Source organism: Lepus europaeus, chromosome 8, assembly GCF_033115175.1.
Source record: "Lepus europaeus isolate LE1 chromosome 8, mLepTim1.pri, whole genome shotgun sequence".
In the NCBI taxonomy this organism is placed as follows: domain Eukaryota; kingdom Metazoa; phylum Chordata; class Mammalia; order Lagomorpha; family Leporidae; genus Lepus; species Lepus europaeus.
Window position 1 is genome coordinate 63,737,893 of NC_084834.1, and position 23,833 is coordinate 63,761,725.

General features: G+C 36.8%; 1 protein-coding gene across 3 annotated transcripts in view; it reads left to right on the forward strand.

Moving 5' to 3' along the window:
* Positions 1-23,833, forward strand: part of CAMK2D (calcium/calmodulin dependent protein kinase II delta) — a 343,804-nt gene that overhangs the window by 156,492 nt on the left and 163,479 nt on the right. For all 3 annotated transcript variants that reach the window (XM_062199706.1, XM_062199705.1, XM_062199707.1), the window contains exon 4: positions 8,281-8,335. In XM_062199706.1, the coding sequence (XP_062055690.1) occupies positions 8,281-8,335 (55 nt within the window). The remainder of the gene's footprint in view (positions 1-8,280; positions 8,336-23,833) is intronic.

The window sequence follows — 23,833 nt, forward strand, 5'->3', positions numbered from 1 at the left end:
GAGGAGAGGAAAAGAGAGAGGGAAAGAGACAGAAAGAGAGAGAGAGAGAGGGAGAGAGAGAGAGAGAGAGAGAGGGAGGGAGAGAGAGAGAGAGAGAGAGAGAGAGAGAGAGAGGTCTTCCATACAATGGTTCACTCTCCAGTTGGCCATAACAGCCGGAGCTGCATCGATCTGAAGCAAGGAGCCAGGATCTTCTTCCAGGTCTCCCACGTAGGTGCAGGGGCCCAAGGACTTGGGCAATCTTGTACTGCTTTCCCAGGCCATAGCAGAGAGCTGGATCGCAAGTGGAACAGCCAGGTCTTGAACCAGCGCCCATATGGGATGCTGGCGCTTCAGGCCAGGGCTTTAACCCATTGCACTACAGCGCTGGGCTCTCCTTAATGATTCTAAGCCTGTACATGTTCATGTGTAAATGGTAATAATAAAGTAAATTCATGGTGCTCGTGTATAAGTAAAATAAGTTTCACAAAAATTATTTATATGGTGCCTGACATAGTAGACAGTATAATTATAATTTTATATCTTTCAGCTAATTGCATAAAATTAAGTCTTAAAAAAGAAACATCATATTTAAATAAGATTTATTTTCTCAGCTCATACAAGGACCATGGTTGTGTTTGGCTGCCTGTTTTTGGAGTTAGCATGTAGCTAGAAACTGCAGCAGAATCATGCAAGCAAATGGAACAGAAAGAGAAAACAAAATTGACATTACATACAGGAGAGAGAGGAAAAGAATTAAGCCACAGGTCAACTGAACTTTGGAAATATTTTAGCCACAGAAGCACTTTTTTCACTTAGAAGTCCCATATGTTACGTTCTAGAACTTAAATTTTTATTTTTATTTTTATTTTTATTTTTAGAGAGAGGCTGCAGACAGAACTTCTTTCAACTTGTTCACTGTCTAGTGCTTTTAAAACCAGGGCTGGGCCAAAGGCCAGAGCCAAGAGCTAGGAACACAATCCAGGTCTCCACTTGAGTGTCAGGGGCCAACTACACATGCCATGACCACTGCCTTGCAGGGTCTGCATTGTCATGAATCTAAAACTAGGAGCCTGAAGCAGGTATTGAACCCATTCACTCCAGTATGGCATAGCTATTTTATCCACTGGTCCACTCATCTGCCCATAGAATTGAAATTTTTATTCCAGATAAGAACTGTTATATTATTTTTACTTTATGAAAATTCACTTATTCATAGATTTTTATGTTACCTTTGAACAAACTTCAGAAAAGAAAGGCCGCCAAGATGTATTATAACCTGTTTTCTCAAATGTGTTTCTCATTATCATATTTAAAATTCCTCTCTAAAAACACATGGGATGTGTAATTAAGCTAATTGTGTGCACCCGTATGTGCAGCTTGTGGCAATAACAAAGCAGTTGTAGCAAGAACGTGGTACAAATACTTCAACATACAACAGCCACGGTGCTTTCAAGGCTGGCCATGCAGTATTGGACTAACAGCTGTGATGAACAGAATGTCCTGTAATTCCTTCTGTGTGAAAGTGAAGTGATAGTTATTTATAGGGAGTAATGAATGTAGCATTTTGTAAAAGTAAACACAATTTTCAATCCTTAAGAAGTTGTTAAAAACTAGTAAAAAGGGTCAAAAGTGAAGGTTACTTTTTACTGATAGAAAAGGCTCAAAAAGAAATAGATGATTTGTCTGACTGTAAAATATTTTCTTCTAGACTATATAGATATGTCATAAACCTTGAGAATACCAGTTGAAGAATTAAAATTTTAAAAGGAACAAACCTATCCACAAAATAAATATGTGGAATATCTCTAGAAGATTATATTGCATTGTTTTGTTAACAAGTGACAATTGTGATAATTTCATATAGTTCTGTTTTTCCTTTCCTTAGTCTACAAGGAGAGTGGAAGAAAATAGGTAAGGACATAAAGAAGGAAGGAATAAATGAAGGGAGGAGACATATACATAGTAATGCAAAGTAGAGATAATGCTGATTTTTTATGCCATATTAGTAACATCATTTATTCAGGATTAGTTTTACATGGTCAAATGGATGGTTAATCTCACATGGTCATATTACAGACTATTTTGGAATTGTGTACTGAAAAAAATGAGTGAATCTAAATAACTTATTTGTCTTGAGCCATTATCACATGCTTGCAGGCTAAATGCTTTTGTATAATATGTTTGATCATTGGATTTGCATCAGAGCAATTCTTGGTCAAAAAATAATTCAGGGGTGTGTGTTTGGTGTAGCACTTAAATCACCACTTGGGACAACCATATTCCATATCAGAGTGTCTTGTTTAAGTCCCTGCTATTCCACTTCCTATCCAGCTTCGTACTAATGTGCAGTTTGGGAAGCAGCAGATTATGATAAATGCTTGGGTCTGTAACACTCAGATGGGAGACCCAGATAGAACTGAAGGCTCCAGACTTCAGCCTGGCCTAGCCCTGGCTTTTAAAGGGCATTTAAGACATGAACCATGGATGCAATATCTCTGTGTCCCTACCTTTCAAGTAAAATGAAAATAAATAAATAATAAATAGTAACATCTATAGAAAACATTTTCAAATGATGATCAATATAAGCACTACTAAAATAGTGGTAATTGTACTGAGAAAGTTTCGTTCTCTGTATAACTGGAACTTATTCTGCTTGTCCAGTTGGACCTGAAATACCTCTGTTCAGCTCTACAACTCTGGTGCTGCTCCCCCAAATGTTCCACCTCTCCTTCAAGCTTTTTATTTTGAGACTGGTAGAAATCAGTGGTGTTTTCCACCCGTACATGATGTAAATCTTACTTTTCATTTTAACTTTGATAGCATGGAAACTCATCTTTTTTCCTGAATAATTATATAATTTCTTTAAGTAAGCATACCATTATTTGAACTCATTTAAACAGACTGAATTCAATGAGGTGTCTTTGAGATTGTGTTATTCAAGACAGCCAATGAGTTGTCTCCTGTAACCTGGCTTTTTTGACTATGCTGAGTGATCACAAGCAGAAGGTACATCACAAAACAAACCTGTTTTTTTAATATACAATCCTTGGAACTTTATTCAGCTTTCAGTAGTTGTACAGACACTTACTAGTGTGTGGTAAAGTTCTGTACAATTTTATCACATGCATACATTCATGTAACTACAACCACAATCAAGATTCAGAATTGTATCATTACCACAAGTCTTTGTCATGGTACCTCTTTATATCTAGATCCAGCTTCTCCTCTGTTAATCACTACCCTGTGGAAATCACTAACCTGTTTTTCATCTCTGATTTTGTTATTTTGGAAATTTTGTATACATGGAACCATAAATTCTGAGATGGACTTTTTTTCCACTCAACATAGTTCCTTTGAAGTCAATCCAAACTGTCAATAGTTCATTCCTTTTCATTGCTGAGTTTTGCCCCATAGTGTTACAGTTGGGATGTGATATGTTCCCAAAGCGTTCCTGTGTTGGAGTCTTGATCCTCAGGTGTGGCAAGGTTAAGAGGTGGTAGGACCTTTGAGGAGGAGCTTAGTGGGAGGTCATTGGAAGGAATTAATGCAGTTATGTGGGACCTTGGTTAGTTCTCATGAGAAGATGGTTATAAAGTAAAAGGACTGGCCCCTCTGCAGTCTCTTGGCTTCTGTTCTTTCCACATAACCCCTTGCTTTCACACACACTTCTGCTGTTGTGATGCCAACAGCCAAGGTGCCATTGCCGGAGCAGAGCAAAAGCCAGTGCCATGCTCTTGAGCCTCTAAATCTGTGAGCCAAATAAATCTCTTTTCTTATACATTACTCAGCCTCAGGTATTTTGTGAAAGCAACAGAAAATGGTCACGGACATGGGATGGATATACTCCAGATTGCTTAGCCATTCCTCCATTGGAAGACATTTGGTTTGTTTCCAGCGTTTGGCTTCTGTAAGAAAGAGCTGCAATGAATATTCTTGGACATGCTTTTGCTAAATTACAAAGTACTGATGAAAGAAAGAAGACTTAAGCTTTGTTTTTGTTTTTCTTTTTTTTCTTTTTTTCTTTTTTCTTTTTTGCTACAAATACAGTGTTTTGTCACTCTTTGTTTTAAGCCTTTTCAAGTTATTAAGAATGATAGGCCGGCACTGTGGCTTAACAGGCTAATCCTCCGCCTTGCTGCGCCGGCACACCAGGTTCTAGTCCCAGTTGGGGCGCCGGATTCTATCCCGGTTGCCCCTCTTCCAGGCCAGCTCTCTGCTATGGCCCGGGAAGGCAGTGGAGGATGGTGGCCAAGTGCTTGGGCCCTGCACCCGCATGGGAGACCAGGAGAAGCACCTGGCTCCTGGCTTCGGATCAGTGAGATGTGCCGGCCGCAGCGGCCATTGGAGGGTGAACCAACGGGCAAAAAGGAAGACCTTTCTCTCTGTCTCTCTCTCTCACTATCCACACTGCCTGTCAAAAAAAAAAAAAAAAAAAAAAAAAGAATGATATACCACTATATTTTTTATCTCTTACAACTTACTGTATATGAATGAAATTGACATCTTTTCATTTGATTGTTTTTTATCAAAGAAACCTTTTATTTAGGGAATAAAAACTTCATGCATTTCATAAGTACAACTTTAGAAATATAGTGACTCTTCTCACCATACCTGTCCTCCCACACCTCCTCCTCTTCCCTCTTCCATTTCCAGTCCCATTTTCCACTAAGATACATTTTCAGTTAACTTTATATATACAAGACCAACTCTATATTAAGTGAAGAGTTCAATAATTTACACACACACACACACACAAACACTGTTCAACAGCCAAGACAAGGGCTATTTAAAATCATTGTATCTTGAAGTGAATTTCACTTTTTTTTAGAAACTTAATTAACTTTATTTTTTTCAATAATTATTTTATTTATTTGAAAGACTAAGTTACAGAGAGAGTTAGAGCCAGAGAAAGAGAGAGAGAGATCTTCTCTTCCATTGGTTCAGTTCTCAAATGACCGCAATGGCTAGAGCTGTGCTGATCCAAAGCCAGGAGCCAGGAGCTTCCTCTGGGTCTCCCACGTGTATGCAGGGGCCCAAGGACTTGGGCCATCTTCCACTGCTTGCCCAGGCCATAAGCAGAGAGCTGGATCAGAAATGGAGCAACCAGGACCCGAACCGGCACCAGTATGGGATGCTGGCACTGCAGGCTGGGGTTTCAATCTGCTGTGCCACAGTGCCATCCCCAAAAGTTAATTAACCTTAAGGAAGCACCGAACAATGATGCATCTTTTGGGAGCAATTAGACATAATACAACTCTTAGAGGACACAAGTCCTGCCTGCATGGGAAGTTAGTGCTCAGTGACTCCTGTTTTTAATTTAACAATTAACACTCTTATATATGATATAAGTGATCACCCAAGGCTCTTGACATGAGCTGCCTAGGCTATGGAAGCTTTTTGAATCCACCAACTCCATCAGTATTTAGACAAGGCCATAAACAAAGTGGAAGTTCTTTCCTCCCTTCAGAGAAAAGTATCTCCTTCTTTGATGACTCTTTTTTTCCACTAGGGTCTCACCCATAGGACATTTTTTGCCATACTATTTTGGCTTTCCATGCAGGAAATGCTCTAGTGGGCTTTTCAGCCAGACCAGAATGCCTGATTCTGAGGTCAGAATGCTACTTAAAACGATTGGCTTTCTATGAGTTTGCTGTGGGACTGCTTCCCATGTTGGAACATTCACTACTTTTTAATTCTATATTATTATTATTATTATCAGACACTTAAGTGTTATCCTTATGATCACTTTAATACTTAAGATGGTATGTTTACCACCCAGCTTAAGAGGATTTGGGATCCCATGGCAAGTTTTTAAACTGTACATTTAGAAGTAAGTCCATATGAGTGTTTCTTTAGCAGCATAAATTTAAATAAAGCGAGCAGGCATCTTTGATAAAAGCAAACTAAAGGGCTTAGTTCACACAATTAAAATTACAGGAGAATTGCTTAAATGGCAATCATTTTATACATTTATATGCTGAGATTTCTATATAAAGATTTATTTATTTATTTGAAAGGCAGGGTTAGAGAGAGAGTGAGAGAGAGAAAGAAATCTTCCATCCACTGTTTCCCTCCTCAAATGATCACAAAGGCTGGGGCTAGGTGAGGCCAAAGCCAGGACCCTGGAACCTCACTCTAGTCTCCTGAGTGGGTGACAGGGGCCCTAGAACTTGGGTCATTTTCTGTTCTCTTCCCAGTCACATTGACAAGAAGCTTATCAGAAGAGGAGCAACCACGACTAAAAACAGCACTCATATGGGATGCTGGCATTGCAGGCCGCAGCTTAACCCTTTGGGCCAAATACAGCTCCATGTTAACTGAGCTTTGATTGAAGTTTCTGTCTAAATGCTTCATATACCACATCTTCAAAAATGATTTTTTGAATGACTATCCACCATATACACCTGTTTTGAGATGCAGAGACATATGGTTCCTATTTGGTAGTGTTATTGAAATGAAAATTCTATATATCAAAGAAAGTTTGAAGCCAGCACTGTGGCATGGTGGGTAAAGCCACCACATGCAGTACTGGCATCCCATATGGGCACCAGTTCGAGTCCTGGCTACTCCACTTCCCATCCAGCTCTCTGCTATGGTCTGGGAAAGCAGTAGAAGATCCTTGGGCCCCTGAACCAGCATGGGAGACCCTGAAGAAGATCCTGGTTCCTGGCTTCAGATTGGCTCAATTCCAACCACTTCAGCCATCTGGGGAGTGAACCAGCAAATGGAAGACTTCTCTCTCTCTGCCTCTGCCTCTCTGTATCTCTGTCTTTTAAATAAATAAGTAAATCTTAAAAAAAAAAAAAGGTAAGATGCTAGATTTAGTTAAGAAAAATAAAATGTGCTGCATTCATGAATTCAATGGTAATATCATGACAAACAAATGCAGATAAGAAGGTAGAAACTAAATCGTGTTTACATTTTGTGCACTCAAGAACTAACTAAAGTAGAGGATTTGAGACTGAGCTATGTTGGCTGCATTCCCAGTTTCCTCTAATACAGGTTTCTTCATCATGTTTATAACAATAGGAATTCCACATTTTACAAATGCTAATCTAAAACTAGGAGTAAAGCAGAATTTTCTCTTTCTCTACCTTGGAGAAATTTCTAGAGAGAAATTGAGAAAAGATTTTAATAATGGGCCAGGGATGAGATCAAAAGGATGAAGGAATTGTATCAAAAAGACAGAGATTGTACTAAATGTACTTGTTGAGGAATTTCGAGGGTTCTACAGAGTGCCACTCTTGATGACTTTGTTTTGTGTGATAACCTAACTGTTCTTTGGAATACACATTTTCCATGTGGTTATCATCACTGCATAGGGATTTTACTAAGGAGATATCACAAATAGAAATCACTATCCTTTAGTAATATCTTTGTGAAAGCAATTGTGTCCCACAGGTTTATAGATTTCCCTGCTTCCGTCACTCTCCATGAAAGTCAAGCCACCAAGTGATTTGGGTGAATAAATTTACCCTCCAGGGGCATGAATGAGGGGATGTAGGAGGCTTTATGTAAGAACAAATACCAAACAAAATAGCATGTAAATTTTCAATGTGTGCCTTATCGTAAGGTAGACAAATTCAGAAGAAACATTTGTTTCAACTGGAGTTATCGATAAAAGTTTAGCTCTTGGGCCAGTTTAAAATAGTATTAATTTAAGGAACTAATGGATTATTTTATTAAAAATTCTAATGTACATTTTTTTGCTAGTGACTTGGTAAATGGATTTTTGTGACTTGAATAAAGAAATAACATCATAATTGTGTTTTGATAATTCTGTTGGCCAGGGAGTTCTATCTAGAAATCCTCACGCAAAAGGGTTGAGCAGAGACAGAAAGCAGTTTTACTAGACTCTTGGTCTAGTAAATATTTAGACTAGGGTGATAGTAAAGGGAATGACAAGGAAGTAGAAGAATTGTAGAACCTGTTGACACTGGAAATGTTTGTATAGAGACATATATGTATGTATGTATGTATGTGTGTGTATATATATATATATGTATGTGTGTATATATAATCATTAACATTTATTTAGTACTTACAATATGTGGTTTGTCTATCTTACTATATCATTTTATTTCAATCATTTTATGAAGTACTGATACTAACATCGTTATAATTCAACCAATTTTCTTAAGATCACATAGTTAATAATTATCAGAACCAAAACCTAAACTTGGGTCTCTGAACCCAAACCATATTGTATAGGGCATTAACTTATCAGAGACCAAAATAACGAAGTTGATTGTATAATATAAATTTCCTCTTTTTCTTGATTTTGTTTTTGTTTTTTAGTGAGACTTCATGACAGCATATCAGAAGAGGGCTTCCACTACTTGGTGTTTGATTTGTAAGTACACATATGTGTTCATTTATTTTTGTAACTATTTGAAGACCATTCTGAGTTAACTATAATTTTGTTATCTTAAGTGTTAAGTAATTCAGTATAACTTGTTTTAAATTAATAACCACCATAATATTTTAAAGTGTTCTTCAAGTAGCATTCAACTTTAATTTTTTGAAAACAAGTGACTACTTGGCAGTGTTTTACTTAAAGGTTGAATTAAGGTTCATAATAGAAACTGTTATGAGTCTACGTCCTTCTGCAATATCTATTGTGATATCATATGTGGTTCACAGTTTCACTCTGGGCAACAACAGATGATGGACTTGTTACATTTTCCACTTAATTTTTAGAAGTATGTATAATTTATTGTATTGTGTAAAAAGACTCAAGAAAGAAATTGGCATTACCAAAATTGAGGCTTATCAGAACTCTTAAGCTCAAATTTTGTCAAAGAATGACAGGAACATAATGACTCTTAGCAGGGACATAGTAAACTGGTCACACATATGGCTGGTAGGAGTTTAATAAGAACACGTTTTCTGGAAATCAATTTGGTGCTACTTACCAGAAGATTCAAAAATACCCAAAACTTTTGACATAGAAATTTCAGTTCTAGGAACAAAGCCCATGGAAAATATATCATAAATTAGGATAAAGCCTTATGCTAAAAGTAGTTGATTATATAATATTTTATAGTGGAAGGACAAAGACAAACTTAAGATTCAATAACAGAAAAAAGTTGTTGGATATCTGCAGCACATTCGTTTAATGGACTACTCTATAACATGTGGCATAGAGGATTGAGACACATCCCACATCCCAAATCAGAGGACCTGGTTAGAGTCTCAGCTACCCCACACTTTCAGTCCAGCTTCCTGTTAATGCACTTGGGAGATAGCAGATGGTAATCCAGGTACATGATTTCCTTCCACCTATGTGATATCCTTGGCTCCTGGCTTCAATTTGGACTAGGATGGACTATTGCAAATGAGTCAGCAACCAGAAGATTCTCTCTCTCTCTCTCTTTCTCTCTCTCTTCCTCATTCTCTGTCCATCTTTCTTTGAAATAAAATTAGTAAATCTTTAAGGAAATAACATTTTAATGTCATGTTTACTAACAGTTTTGGAAGATAGGAAAGAAAAAATTATTTAAGATAATGTGAGTATAAATGTAGACTAATACTAGGTTTGGTTAATTCAGCCTTTGAATAATATCATTCAGGAAACCATGTCCTGGGACAAACTTTTGGCCTACTGGTTAAGATGCCACTTTAGACACCAGAATCCCATATGCAAGTGCTTGGTCTCATGCAGTGGCCAGAGCTGGACAGTTCTGAATCCAGAAGCCAGAAGCTGGGAGTTACTTCTGGGTCTCTCATGTGCATATAGGGGCCCAAGCACTTAGACCATCCTCCACTGCTTTCCCAGTCCATAGCAGAAAACTGGATCAGAAGTGGAGCAGCCGAAACTCAAACCGATGCCCATATGGATGACAGCACTGCAGGCCAGGGCTTTAACCCACTGCACCACAGCGCAGGCCCCAGATTGTATTTCTTAAAGAGTATCTTATTTGAATTTTATTTAGGCTCCTGAATGTATTCTTTGTGTCTGCCAAACTTGGGAAATTTTTAGGCATTGTTCCTTTTTGAGCCTCACCTGTCTTCTCTCCTTTTAGAACTATGATGACATTAAAAAGTAATTAAAAATAACGATTCATCTGCACATACCTTCTGAGGGACTCCTGGGAAAGGCTTTCTGTATTCTTTACTAAATTAAGAGAATAATAGGAATCACATACTTCACTTTATTTTTATGCACCATTTTTCAAGCATTCACTACAATAATTGATGAGGAACATATAGAGAAGACAGTTCACATGAACACAAAGTAAAATTTTCAACTACAGTGGATCATGTCTGTAGCATGGTATTTGGGTAATTAATGTCTCTGAACCCAAAGGAAACACTCAGTATTCCTGAGAAAGTTTACATGTGATATGTAGTAATCTGAAACAGGCAATGTCACACAGCTGAACCTCCCCTTCTAGAATGAAGAGCCCAGACCATAATTATCCTTTATTGCTTACAAGAAGAGCTATCAGAAGTTCTTTTCAAAATATTTTGCCAGGAAGTGAGATCAATAAACTGGTTAAACACAATTCAGTAAAGCACCTGGCTTTACAGACAATTAGAAACAATGGATAGAAGTTTGTATTTTCAGTGAATAAAAATAAGTAGCTTTTGAAAATGTACATTTTAAATATGCTTAAGAAAGTATGTTCTTAAAATATATCAATGAAATACTCAAAGGAAAATTGGAAGCCACTTTGCCAATGAATGCCAAGATAAAGTAACTACTTGAATTCCTAAAGGAATTCTTGTGTTCCTCCTTTTGATGGTGGTTTTGGCGAGTGGTACTTGTGCATACTTCCTTTGGAATGTCAGCTATTCAGGATCTAATAGGAAGTTCTATTTTTATAGGTGCATTGAGTCCTCTTCTAATGAAATACTTTTCACTCTCTTAAAAGCAAAACAAAGGAGGTCATAAAGTTCTATGGAAGAATATTTCTTCTTGCTACTTTGTTTATATATTTTTTATTTAGTTATCTAAATACCATTTCAATTACAAAGCATTAGTAGGCACTTTTGCAAATAAGCTCAGGAACCAGTAGGAAAGACCTTCCTGAAAGCAAATGCATCTTCACTGCAAGTAATGAACTGCCCTACTTTTTTTGAAATTATCCCTCAAAGCTTTATGCCTCGCAGGGTTTTTAGGCACACCTCAGCAGCCCTGGGAGGTAAAAGAGGCTAAATTTGTGAAGATGTGGATTTTTCTGAAATCTAAGCCAAAAAAAAAAAAAAAAATGAGGAAATGGAGCTGGAGTGTAGTTCCCAAAGGAAAGAGGCCACTAGGCAGAGACTTGGGCCTCGAAGGCAGATCCAGTCCATTTCTAGGTTTGCTGAGAAATGAGGCCTTGACAAAGACAATGCAACACCTGAATATCTGTGTTGCAGCTGGAAAACTGTTTTCCCTCTGTCCATATTAGGATCTCGCACTGGGCCCCAATAAATTAGATGACAGACACAGATTAAGAAGAAAAAACAAACAAGTTTACTAATATGGACATCATGCCTAACAAAAGGAGCATGCTGAGATGAGCAACTCAAAAGATGCTTATATACCATCTAAACAAAAGAACGGAAAGTCTGTAGAAACTTAAAATAACAAAAGGAAAGCATGTTGAGTTTCTAGCAGGTTATGGAAAGGTAACTATGTGAGGCAAACTAATGACAGATAAGGGCTGCTTTTAGTGAAGGGTATAATGTAGATTTCTCAGGTGTAGGCCATGGGCTAATGAGGGTCTAGAGTTGTCTCCAGCATTAATTGTGTTCCTTCCCAGGGAGGGGAGGGGGTAGGGATAAGGGTTGGCAATTTTACAATTCATGGCTTGCTTTTAGGGAAACAGGGGGAAAGTACAGCGCTTTCCTTGTGTTTGCTTTTTCTCAGTTGCCTTCAACTTAAAAACAATTCTTAAGACAGTGACATTTGGGATGATGTATTTTGTTGGGTTTCATTAGTGACACATATTTTGGGAATTGTATATGAGAGAAGATCTGTATTATTTGTATGTTGGGTGAATTCATATAAACTACAGAAATATCAGCATTCTCTAAGCTGCTAGTATATGTATATAATGTCACTGGGCTGATTTTTTGGTAATCTCTTTGGAAACTAAAATAGGTAGATTATAATAAGTTTTATGAGAGTACTCTAACAATGACAATACCTAATATTTAGTCTCAAAGCTATACAAAGCTACACATTAGGCATTTTCATCTTTTCAAGCTCCATCTTTCTCATACAAAAATGTGTCTGTGAGACTAGATGAAAAATGTGTTATACATTGTTCAGATCCTTTGTTGCGTGAGGCCAAACCACTGTTTTCTCAATTTGACATTTCTGGTAGAACTAAGGGAACTTCTGATGTCATTTTTAAATATTGGAAGATATATTAAGATTTTAAGTGATTAGAGAAAAATTCTATTTTTATATCAAATTACAAAAGAAAAAAAGACATTTTGATACATGAAGTACTTCTTTTCATTTCTCAGATTTAAAGTGTTTGTGTGTTGTGTCCCTGGATAAGAAATTCTATTCATCAAATACATAAAGGCTACTTATTAAATGATTTAAGGTAAAAAAACAGTGTTTCTTGACTTTTTTGAATGAATTCCCCATTTTGATAAATTCAAAAAACAGTGCCCTAAGAGAATCTGATGTGCTGCCTTCCCTTTTCCCATCTTACCATATTTATATCAGCCAGAAAATGATGGCTGTGTTGAATATTTTGTAGTTATTTCTAGGAAAAATATTTTAATTGAAATTATAATATTTACTTTTAAAAACTACATCCCTCTCACAAATAAAGAGTAAATCAGGGGCCAGTGCTATGTTGCAGTAGGTTAATCCTCCACCTGCAGCGCTGGCATCCTATATGCATGCTGGTTCTAGTCCCAGCTGCTCTTCTTCCAATCTAGCTCTCTGCTATGGCCTGGGAAAGCAGTAGAAGATGGCCAAGCATCTCCCAAGCATCTCCCTGTGGGAGACCCAGAAGAAGCTCCTGGCTACTGGCTTCAGATTGGCCCAGCTCCAGCAGTAGCAGCCATTTGGGGAGTAAACCAGTGGATGGAAGACCTTTCTCTGTGTGTCTCCTCACTGTACCTCTACCTCTCAAATAAACAAATAAAAAAAAATTTTTTTTAAAAAGAGTAAGTCAGACTCCATTTATTTTTCAGACAATATGTTTCAGAACATGAATTAGATGAGTTCCAAAAATCTATGGAATAGGCCAAACATGGTAAAGTCTTTGAGTTACACAGGAATTTGGGAGGCGAAGCCAACATTCAGTCAGTCAGGGATGTTAGGAAACAGCAGGAACTGAAGTTGAGGTAGGTCTGTTAGGACCTTGGAAATATTCTTGCATTGATCAAATATGGATTTTGTATTCACCTACTCTGCCAGGTGCTGCAGATGAAAGAGTAAGTGAACAAGTTCTGTCTTTAAAATAACTAAAAGCAATCACCTGCTTGTTATGTTCATGACATTCTTTTATCTACTGAGTATTTGGTTACATACCAACAAGTTGGCAATATTAACAAAGCACACACAGATTGATGTAATAGTTTTCACAGTTTGAAAGCAGCTGTTGTGTGCCCTGGTCACTTGGGCATACACTTCTGCGGTTAGTAAATCTTTTCAGGCGTGGAGAGACTGGTTTCATTTCATAATACCTGTTACCTATTATTCGCCACAAATTTTATTATTCTTAAAAACCTAACTAGTTTAATATTTCACTTGATGTTCATCACTGTAACATTGCATATAGCAAGCAGTAGTAGCAAAAAACAGTTTTCAAACTCAGATCAAAATGTGAAGACATGATATTGAAGGCTAGTGGTTCTATCAGTGTATCCTAAAACAGTGTTTGATTTTGTTTTGTTTTTCTGGAGGTTGAATTTAATGTACCTGGGAGTAATGTTTTGGCATTTTACTACTTGTGTTCTCTGAGCTTCCTGGAACCAAGTTTCGGTGCCTGATAATAATTATTTCAGCAAATTCCCAGTTATTACTGCTTTTTACATTGCTTTTGTTCCTTTCTCTCTTTTTCTTCTGCTAGTCCCATTACCTTATGTTACACCTTTGGTAGTTACCCTGCATTTGTTGGATATTCTGTTCTGGGTTCGTTTGCTTTTGATTTTTCAGTCATTTTTAACTTTGCTTCTCAGTTTTTGAAATGTCTTAAATCCTCAAGCACAGAGATTCTTTTCTCAGCTGTGGCTAGTTTACTAATGAGCCTATCCCAGATACTGTTCATTTTTCTATTAAGTGTTTTTGGTCTCTAGTATTTCTTGTTGATTCTTAGAAGATTCCCCCTCTGGGTCACCCATCTGATCCACTATAGTGTCTACATTTTTCAGTAAAATTCTTAGCATAATCATCATTGTTCTGTTTTTTTTAGCTTTTGGTTTTTAATTCCTGGTCTAATAATCCCAGTATTATAGCTTTCATATCTCTCTTAAAACTCTGTTTGTTACTTTTAGTATGCATTTGTTTATTTATATTTGTTATTTTGAAAATGGGGACATGATACCCTGGATCAAAGGAACTGTGCTAAAATAGACCTCCAGTAATGTAGTGACAAAGGTGTGGGAGAGAGGACACATTCTCCAGTCCTCCGATTAGATCTCAGTACTTCAGTAAGCCCCTACCCCAAGTCTGATTTCCTCCAGTGCCTAAGACAAAAGCTGCACAGAAGTGTTCCTCCAGATTGGTTAGGCTGTGATTAAGCCCCAAGGAATTAGACTCTGTGAAAGTAGTTTTACCTGAGAGCAGATCTTGTTGAGAACAGAATGGTTCCTTTTCTTGCCCTGCTGCAAGCAGGAGGGGATTTTTCCTCTGAAAATCACTTCGAGGACCAGATCCAACTCTTAGAGATAAAACTCACAGAAGAGTGTGTGGATGAGGTTGCCCTAAGATTGGGTTCTCTTGGAGTTGATAATTTTTTAGTTTGTTCAGCTTTTACCCTATTAAGAGTGAGAGCTTCTAAGCACCTTCTAGGCTGTACCAGAACAGTGTGTTCTTAAGTCTCAGTTAAAGACCTAAGCAATGTTTAGTTATATATAAATACAATTATTTATAAAATTCAATTACAGACTTTAGTTATTTGCCAGAGGTCAGAAATTAAGATTGGAAGTTACAATATGTAAGATAATGTCTGGCCTATGTGTTTCTCATACATTATTGGTAGCTAAGACTGATAAATACTTGAAATACTTCTCAAAAAACAACTGAGAGCTTTTAAATTTGATGTCCAGGATCATTAAGGAGGCTTACTACCTCTCCTGTTGAAACAGATTTTGAAAGGACAATATTCTTAAAAAGTTAATTAAATTTAGGGCTGGCGCCACGGCTCAATAGGCTAACCCTCCACCTGCGGCGCCGGCACCCCAGGTTCTAGTCCTGGTCGGGGCGCCAGATTCTGTCCCAGTTGCCCCTCTTCCAGTCCAGCTCTCTGCTGTGACCCAAGTCCTTGGGCCCTGCACCTGCATGGGAGACCAGGATAAGCACCTGGCTCCTGGCTTCAGATCAGCGCAGTGTGCCAGCCACAGCGTGCCGGCCACAGTGGCCATTGGAGGGTGAACCAATGGAAAAGGAAGATCTTTCTCTCTGTCTCTCTCTCTCACTGTCCACTCAGCCTGTCAAAAAAAATAATAAAAAAAAGTTTAATTAAATTTAAAATTGTGGATACTTATTAAATTGCTGCCTTCTTAAGTAGATTCCTTTCAGGCCCTGAGTCAGATGGGTTTCCTTAAGAAAGTTTGAAATTGCTGTCTTGGATATTAATTGTCATTTTGGAGACAGTATCTGTGGACTGTCAGTGACATTCTGCTATGCAGGAGAATCTGGAAGAGTTACAATTTAAAAGATGTTGGACTAAGTTTAGCACTCAGCTTCTTCAGTATGTGATGATATTTTCTTCCATGCACTCATCCATTTCATCTCTCAGCCTGAACTTAGTAGGCAGGAAGCCCAGCTCCTGCTGATCCCTGCTTACTTTTCACTTCTACTTGAGACACCCAAACTTGGCAGGGTCTGCTACTGGCTTGCAATTAATCTCCCCTCCCCTTCCAAGCTTTGGTTGGTACTTTAGACATTCTCTGCAAATAGATTTTGCTATTATAAAACCTTCATTCAGTGAATGCTGATTGAGTGCTAATTATATGTGAAACTCTTTGCTAAATCCTAGAGATGAAACCATGAATAAGACATAGTCCCTGGCCACTAGGGGCTTCCAGCATTACAGGGACATGAGGCAATAAACCATGGTAAGTTCTAACAGTGTGCTCATGGGAAGGAAATGGTATCTAATAAGCACGGGACAAACACAAGGAGGAAACTCTACACCGAGATTTGTAAGATAAGTAGAATTCGTTTAGTCACAGATTCTAACACCTCCTTGGAAAGTTCAGTAGAACCTCAGGTACAGGGGCACATAGGAGAGACTAGAAAATTCTAGAAATTTGAAGTCCAGCATAGATCAAACATTAAGTTTGAGAGTAGAAGGAGAGAACCATATGGCTCTGAGACTTGGGAAACAGAACGGGGCCAATTCCCAATGCATCTTCCAGATTTTATTCCTTGCACTAAAACCTGATCCTGAATTTTGAAAAAGAGAAAGGGAGTGATGTAATGAAATACAAGTTGGGGAACATATTGGCATCCTATTTTGAGGTGCTAGTGTTCGGAACTAAGCAGTGCAATGAGAATGAAGCAAAGTGGAAAGTTTTGAGAGTACGTTAAGGTGGTAGAAGTAACAGATATGATGATTAATTGGACCAAAATTCTTTTGTTGAAGACTTCTCTGTTTAAAATATCCCATTTCTAAAATAACCACAGTAATCTGATTAGAGAACAGAATATTTTATCCCTCACAATGCTTTGACTAGCTCATTGATGCTTTGACTGACAGCAGTTAAAACTGACATTTTATTAACATTCTGCAAGCTCAGAAATGTGTACTGTTTCACTGTCTTTATAATATATGTGCATGGGAATTATGTAAAACACCTAAACAAAGTTAGATATGGCAATAAATCTAAGGAAAGTATGTGACTTTTTACCAATAAGCAAGTAATGAGAGAAAAAAAAAAAAAAAACCTTTTCTTTACTAACTAAAAGCAAGGATGTAAGCAGCACTTAACTATACTTGCCACTTAGTAAATGTCAGTTAAATAAATGACTTGGGTTATTAGACTTTTTAAGTAAGTGAGAAAAGAATAAGCAATTATTGAAAAATATTTGTTGGATCTCCATGTATTAATTCTTCACGTATACATACACTTTGCTTAACATACACTCATATTGTGTGATGTGTGCCAGTTTTCTGAGGTTGTGAAGGTAAGTAACTCAGTAGAGTTATTCTTTCCCAGTAGTCTGGATAAAACCTAGCAAAATTACAGGTTTGTTAATTGATTTGATTTTCAAAGTCAGAACTGAAATATTTAAAGCACTAAGAATGGCTACTCCTGAAGCGGTTAAGGTGCTTGCATCCCATATCAGAGAACCTGGATTCGATGCTCAGCTTGGCACCTGACCCTGGCTTCTTCCACACGCAGACACTACAAGGCAGCAATAATGGCTCAAGTATTTGAGTTCCTGCCACACATGGGAGACCTGGATTGAGTTCCTGGTTCCCAAATTCACCTGGCCCACTTCTAGAAGTTAACATCATTTGAGGAATAAACCAATTGAACACAGCTCTTTCTGTCTCTTTCACTCTTTGTCACCCTCTACTCTCAAATAATTTTTCCTCTCTTTCAGGTAAATAAATAATTTTAAATGAATACTCTTAATTGACAGTAATATTGTGATAAATATGGATTAATAAAGTAATTTCAGTATGAATTACTTAAATATTAAGTCTCTTTCATCATGCCTGTGTATCTGTCTATACATCTGTCTTTCCAGCTCACCTATCTACCTCTATAGTCCCCAGTTCTCTAGCAATCCAGCAAGCCCTTTATATGTGTGTGTTTGACTATCATTGGTAACTGTTGGTATGACTATAATTTTAAGATTTCAATGCACAAGAATTTTTAAATGGGAATGTTTCTTTTGTATTAAAGAATATTTGAAAGAAATATTAAATGATTTTCATAAATGTTTTTGGTTGGTCTTTGTAAATTTCTAATTCCAAATCAATAACCTGACAATCTTTTTGACAAACTTTGTTGAATGCTCAAAAAAGAAAAAAAAAACTTTCAACATAGAATTTTTTAAAACAAATTATTTATTATTTGAAAGGCAGAGTTACAGAGGGGCAGAGGAAGAGAGAGAGCGAGTCAGAGAGAGAGGTCTTTCATCAACTGGTTCACTCCCCAATCCAAAGCTGTGCCAATCCAAAGCCAGGAACCAGGAGCTTCTTCCAGGTCTCCCATGTTTGCAGGGGCTCCAGCACTTGGGCCATCTTCCACTGCTTTTCCGGGCCATAGCAGAGAACTGGATCAGAAGTGGAACAGCCGGGTCTTGAACCAGCACCCTTATGGGATGCCAGCACTACAGGTGACGGCTTTACACACTACACCACAGCACTGGCCCTCAACACAGAATTTTGAAGAAGATTATAAGTTATATTCTTGTGCATTTTACTTCTTTGCTAATTTAATGCAGTGATAGATGTATTTACGACAAGTTTTATAGAAAGTAGGTTTTTTATCTTGGAGCATGATTTTCGTTGACTTTCACTGAAATTTTTTTTTTTTTTTAAAAACAACATTGTTTTAATCAATGCAGTGTGTTAGGCAACAGCACAAATTGCCTAACATCTGTAGTTAATAATATAGACAGAAAAAAATAAGTTCTCAGTCTCTGACAACCATTCATTGGTATGATACACACAAAGATTTATACATATCTCAATTTAAGTTATCTAAATTATAGTTTAGTTATAGTAAACTTGATGTATATAGTTAACCTCTTCCCCAACTAAAATTCCAATAAGAATCTGAATATTTTCTAGAGGAACAAAAAATAGGATATAAGATCTGAAACTAGCATATTTCTTATTGAATAGGACTTCTCAAAATAATTTAATGTTGGAATGTTCTTTACTTAAAGTGGATAATTGGCTTCTTAATCTTCAAGTTGAATTTGCATAAACAGACTTTAAAAATGGACAGTATCAGCAAATTCATATTTTATTGCACAGGGATGTCACAAGATGAATTAATGACTCAGACAATGATCATAAAATGTTTTCTTGCTTGCTAAGAGAGATGAATGAAAAAAATTCAGTTTGGTTTCAAAGTACATAGACATTAAAGCTCTCAATTATTTGAAGTTGAGCTAGTAAAATGTGAAAACCTACTGGTATTTTTTCCACAAATACTACTGACAGTTTCACTGAAACTGAAACTGAAACTACTGACTTTCACTGAAATTTTATGTGTAGTGGAGCAGGGAAACATATATTAACAAATTTTTTTGCTTTGTTTTTACTATTTTACTCTAAACCTATTTACTTTTATTTAATAGTCTGATGGTTCCCTTGACAAGAAATTAAAGCAATGTACTACAAAGTCTGTCTATATTGTTGGATAGATTTCTATATGTTTTAGTTTTCTCAGTGTCTAGCTCACTTCTTAGTTAGAAGATGTTAAATAAACATTTAATGAGCAAAAATGATTCCTCATGATGCTGTATTCATTTATTCTTTTGACAAATACATTTAGCATTTGCTATATAGTTGATACATTGTTGATTTTTGGAGCCCACAATGAATAAGATTTGTGTGCTTCTCTTCAGGGACTTGAAATTGTTTGTATATTCACTTAACATCATGAACATGTAAATGTTCAAAATACCAAAGAGGTAATTGGACTAAATTACATAGATAATTTCCTTCTAGCTTTTTCTTAAAACTTTACACATACATACATACATACACACACACACATATGTGGCAGAGTTCAGAGAGAACAGAGAGACAGAGATAACTTCCAACCACTGGTCACTCCTCAAATGCCCACAACAGCCAGGGCTGGGCCAGGCAGAATCTAGGAACTCGTTGAAGTTTCGCGAATGGGTAGATGGAACCCATGTACTTGGGCCATCATCTTCTGCCTCCTAGGTTCATTTATAGGAAGCTGAATCTGAAGTATGTGGTAGCTGGGACTCAAACCAGCCACTCTGAAATGGAATGCAGGCATTCCAAGCATGGACTTAATCCAGGACACTACAATGCTCATCCCTCTTTCTACCTTCTGTATTTTCTTTCTGTATATTTCTTTCTCATCTCCCAGATATATAAACATTGGAATGCTACAAAAACATGATCCTGGAGCATCAAGTATTTTCTGCTTCCTAATAGTTTCATCTTGTATTATCTAGAATTTCGATTGTATTCCATCTATAATCTAATGATTCAAATTTGTAACTGCTGCTCAAATCTCTATTTGAATTCCAGGATTGCATATTCTGTTGCCTACTCACCATCTCCACTTGGATATCCAATTGGCATCTCAACTTTAAGGTGTCTTAAACATCTCTTCTCCCTATAGTCAAGCTTACTCCTGTTAGTTAGTGAGAACTTTTTTTTTTTTTTATTTGACAACTAGTTTGTTGCTCAGGCCAAAAAACTTGGAATAATTATTGACTCATTTCTTTCTCTTATATTCAGTATCAGCTTCATCAGCAGTTCCTATTAGCTTCAAACTATATTGAGAATTTGATAAACATCATCATTTTTGTAGTACCACCTTGACCCTAACCAGTCTCATCTCTTGCCTGTAGCATTGTAAAGGTGTCCCAGCTGGTCTCCCTATTTCTGGCCTCATCTTCCTGCAGTTCACAGTCAACACAGTAGTCAGAGAGATCATATATAAATCCAAGAGTATGCCACTCTGTTCAAAATACTGCATTGCCATATAGCCTACTATTCTATTCTTGTCTACTCAGCTCCCCACCGCTTTCACCCTCCCACATCCCATTGCCTTCCTCTTAGCCTGGAACATGCTAGGTGTATCCCAGTGGAATGCATCTGTACTTCCTCTTCCAGAAACCTGCAAAGTTTACTTACTCTTCCCTGTCTTCAGGGCTTGAATCCCAGGTTACCATCTAAATGAAGCTTTCTTTGCTCAACAAGTTGAAAAGCTACTCTTTTTTATTCACTGATTCTTCCCTAATCCTTCTTTGACTTGTTCATTTGTTTGTTTATCATATTTCTCGGCACTTATTGCTGTCTAATTTGCCATTCATTAATTCATCTAGCTAATTATCTGTCACCCACTAGAATTCATGAATGCAGGAACTATCTTTCTCTTTTGTCCACTTTATTAATACTCTACCTATAACAATATTTGTATATAGTAGGTGTCCAATAAACATTTTTTCATAAGAGCATATGAGGAATCTCTGGAAAGAATACAAAATTGTTTTGAAAAGAGTCGAGGAAGTCTTAAGTGGGTATTTTAGGTCTTCTATCTACTTCCTACAGTCATTGCCTAAGTACTAGTGAAGTAGTGTGCTCAGGATCATGGAAATTGATTTTTTAATAAAAAATGAAACTAGAGATTCAGTTTAGCCAAATATATATTGTGACATCATGCACATATATTAAGAAATAAAAGCAGTTACACCTATGTGTCCAAAATAGATACAGTATTCTTAAACATTGTAATTAGGTTGTACTTATATTCAAATACTGATTTTTATTGATTATTATGATGCTTAATTAATTAAAGTATCAATGTGTACCATCTACTTTGATTTTTTTCTTATAGATATTTTAGTTATTTTTAGCCAAAAAGCAAAGGAGGAAACTTAATTACCATGAGAGCCTGATGCTGATGATAATTATTTAGGCCATTGAAATCATTCCCATCGTTCTGTTCCTCAGACCCACAAGTTACCCAGACTAAAGCATGCAATATACACACGGCCTAATACATTTGTTCTGTGGTTGCATTCTTCACTGGAGTCTTTGAGAAGAAAGACATTTTTGTTTGCATTTTAAATCTCTTATTTGGAATTTGAAAACTATTCAACCCTTTCCAGAAATGTTGACCCAACTGAGGCATTTTCATGGGAAATAAGAAGTATTTTCTGCCTTCTCATTCTTAAACAAAGAAACTATTGATCTGGATGAACAACATCATTAGTATTTGGTTTCTTGGCCTAGCATTAGTGATGATAGGGACATTTTCTGAGGCCATGCCTTACTGACAGTTGTAAAACCTAAAACACTTGGGACTGTGGGTAGAAGTGGAAAGATCAATAGAAGCCATGGTGCCTTAGGTCTCGCAATGTTGAGACACTTAAAATTTATGCCTAAACTTTGATAAAACTTTATAAGTGGTAGTTACTGGTATTCTGGAGAAGGAAGAACACTTTCTATACATGCTGGAATTTAAAAAAAAAAACTTTTTGCTTCACTATTAACTTTGTCTTGTTGGCCCCCTAAACATGTACATTCTCTTTGCTTGTTTAGGTAGTCACCTTACCTAAGGAGAGTAGAAAAAGATTAAAAACAAAGACCCAGTTCTTCTTTTTGAGTGTTGAATTCTACTCTCTTAAATAGAAACCCAAAGTATGTGAATAAACCACTTAAATAAAAAGACATGTACACAATTGAAATTTGCCTAGGAGAAAGTTGTTAAACGGCCTTGCCAATATATTAAAAAGGAATTTTTATGGAATGTTTATGGAATGTTAAGGGTTTTGTAAAACAATGTCTGATCTAAGTTAACATTTGTTAAGTATTTACTGTGAACCATCTTCCCAAACTATGACAGTGTATTACTATACACTGATATACTAAATCTATAATGTGTATAGTATTATGATTCATCTTTGAAGATGAAGAAATTGAGATGGAAGTAGTTAATTGCTTTACCTGAGGCAACAGAGTAACTTACTGAGCTAGGAATTAACATTTAGATATGCCTGACACTGAAGACAATTCTTTGAACCACTGTAAAATATTTCTTTATATTTCCTCTTTAGCAAAGCTTGAAAAGTGGAGTATTATATGTACTTGCTTTTAATTTTGGATGATTTGTTTTTACTTCCTTGTTCAGACCAAGTATTTACAGGGATGTGAATGAGGGCTTCTTGAAATCTGTTATGTTTTTCAAATAACATCTGCCTTTTGCACTCTTCTTCCATTTCATGGACCAAATCTTTTAACTACATGCCCTGAACCTATAGCTAACAGAACAATTGATTACATCCCTTTATTAATGTAACCAGCAAATCTTCATAGAAAGAGGCTTTTCTGTAAGCTTCTGGATGTTATAGACCCTTAGTCAAAAGAGAGGGCTTATGTGTTGAATACTGAGGAAAACCCTAGGTTTATAAAAGTTGATTCAAACCAAATCCAGATGGACCTACGCAGAAGGTGTTTGGGTAATGGAGAATTAAGCTAAGCCCTACATCTTAGGCTGTTCTGTTACAAAGAAAAGTGAAACAAAACATTTGGAGCTAAAAATCACACAGTGAATTGATTTGGGGAACATTTGCTGGAAAGTAGTTTATAATAACATAAAATTCAGTACATTCTTCAGGACCCTTTATACTACAAGGAGCAGAAATCCAAACTAAGGGCAGGCCTTTGGCCTGTGTCCCATATTAGAGTACCTGGGTCAGATCCCCAGGGCTAGCTCCTGATTCCAGCTTCCTGCTAATAAACCCCCTGGGAGGCATTGATGATTTCTCAAGGAATTGGGTTCCTGCCACCCACATAGAAGACCTGGATTGATTTTGACCCTAATCCAGTCTTAGTTTTTGTAGGCAACTGGGAAGTGAACCCACAGATGTGAACTTAGTCTATCTAGCAAATAATTTAATAAAAAAAAGAAAGAAATATAAAAGAACTTCAGGCAAAAAGTTCATCAAGTAACTAAAAAGTCTGTGGTTAGACCTGATTTCAAATGTTGCTCAAAG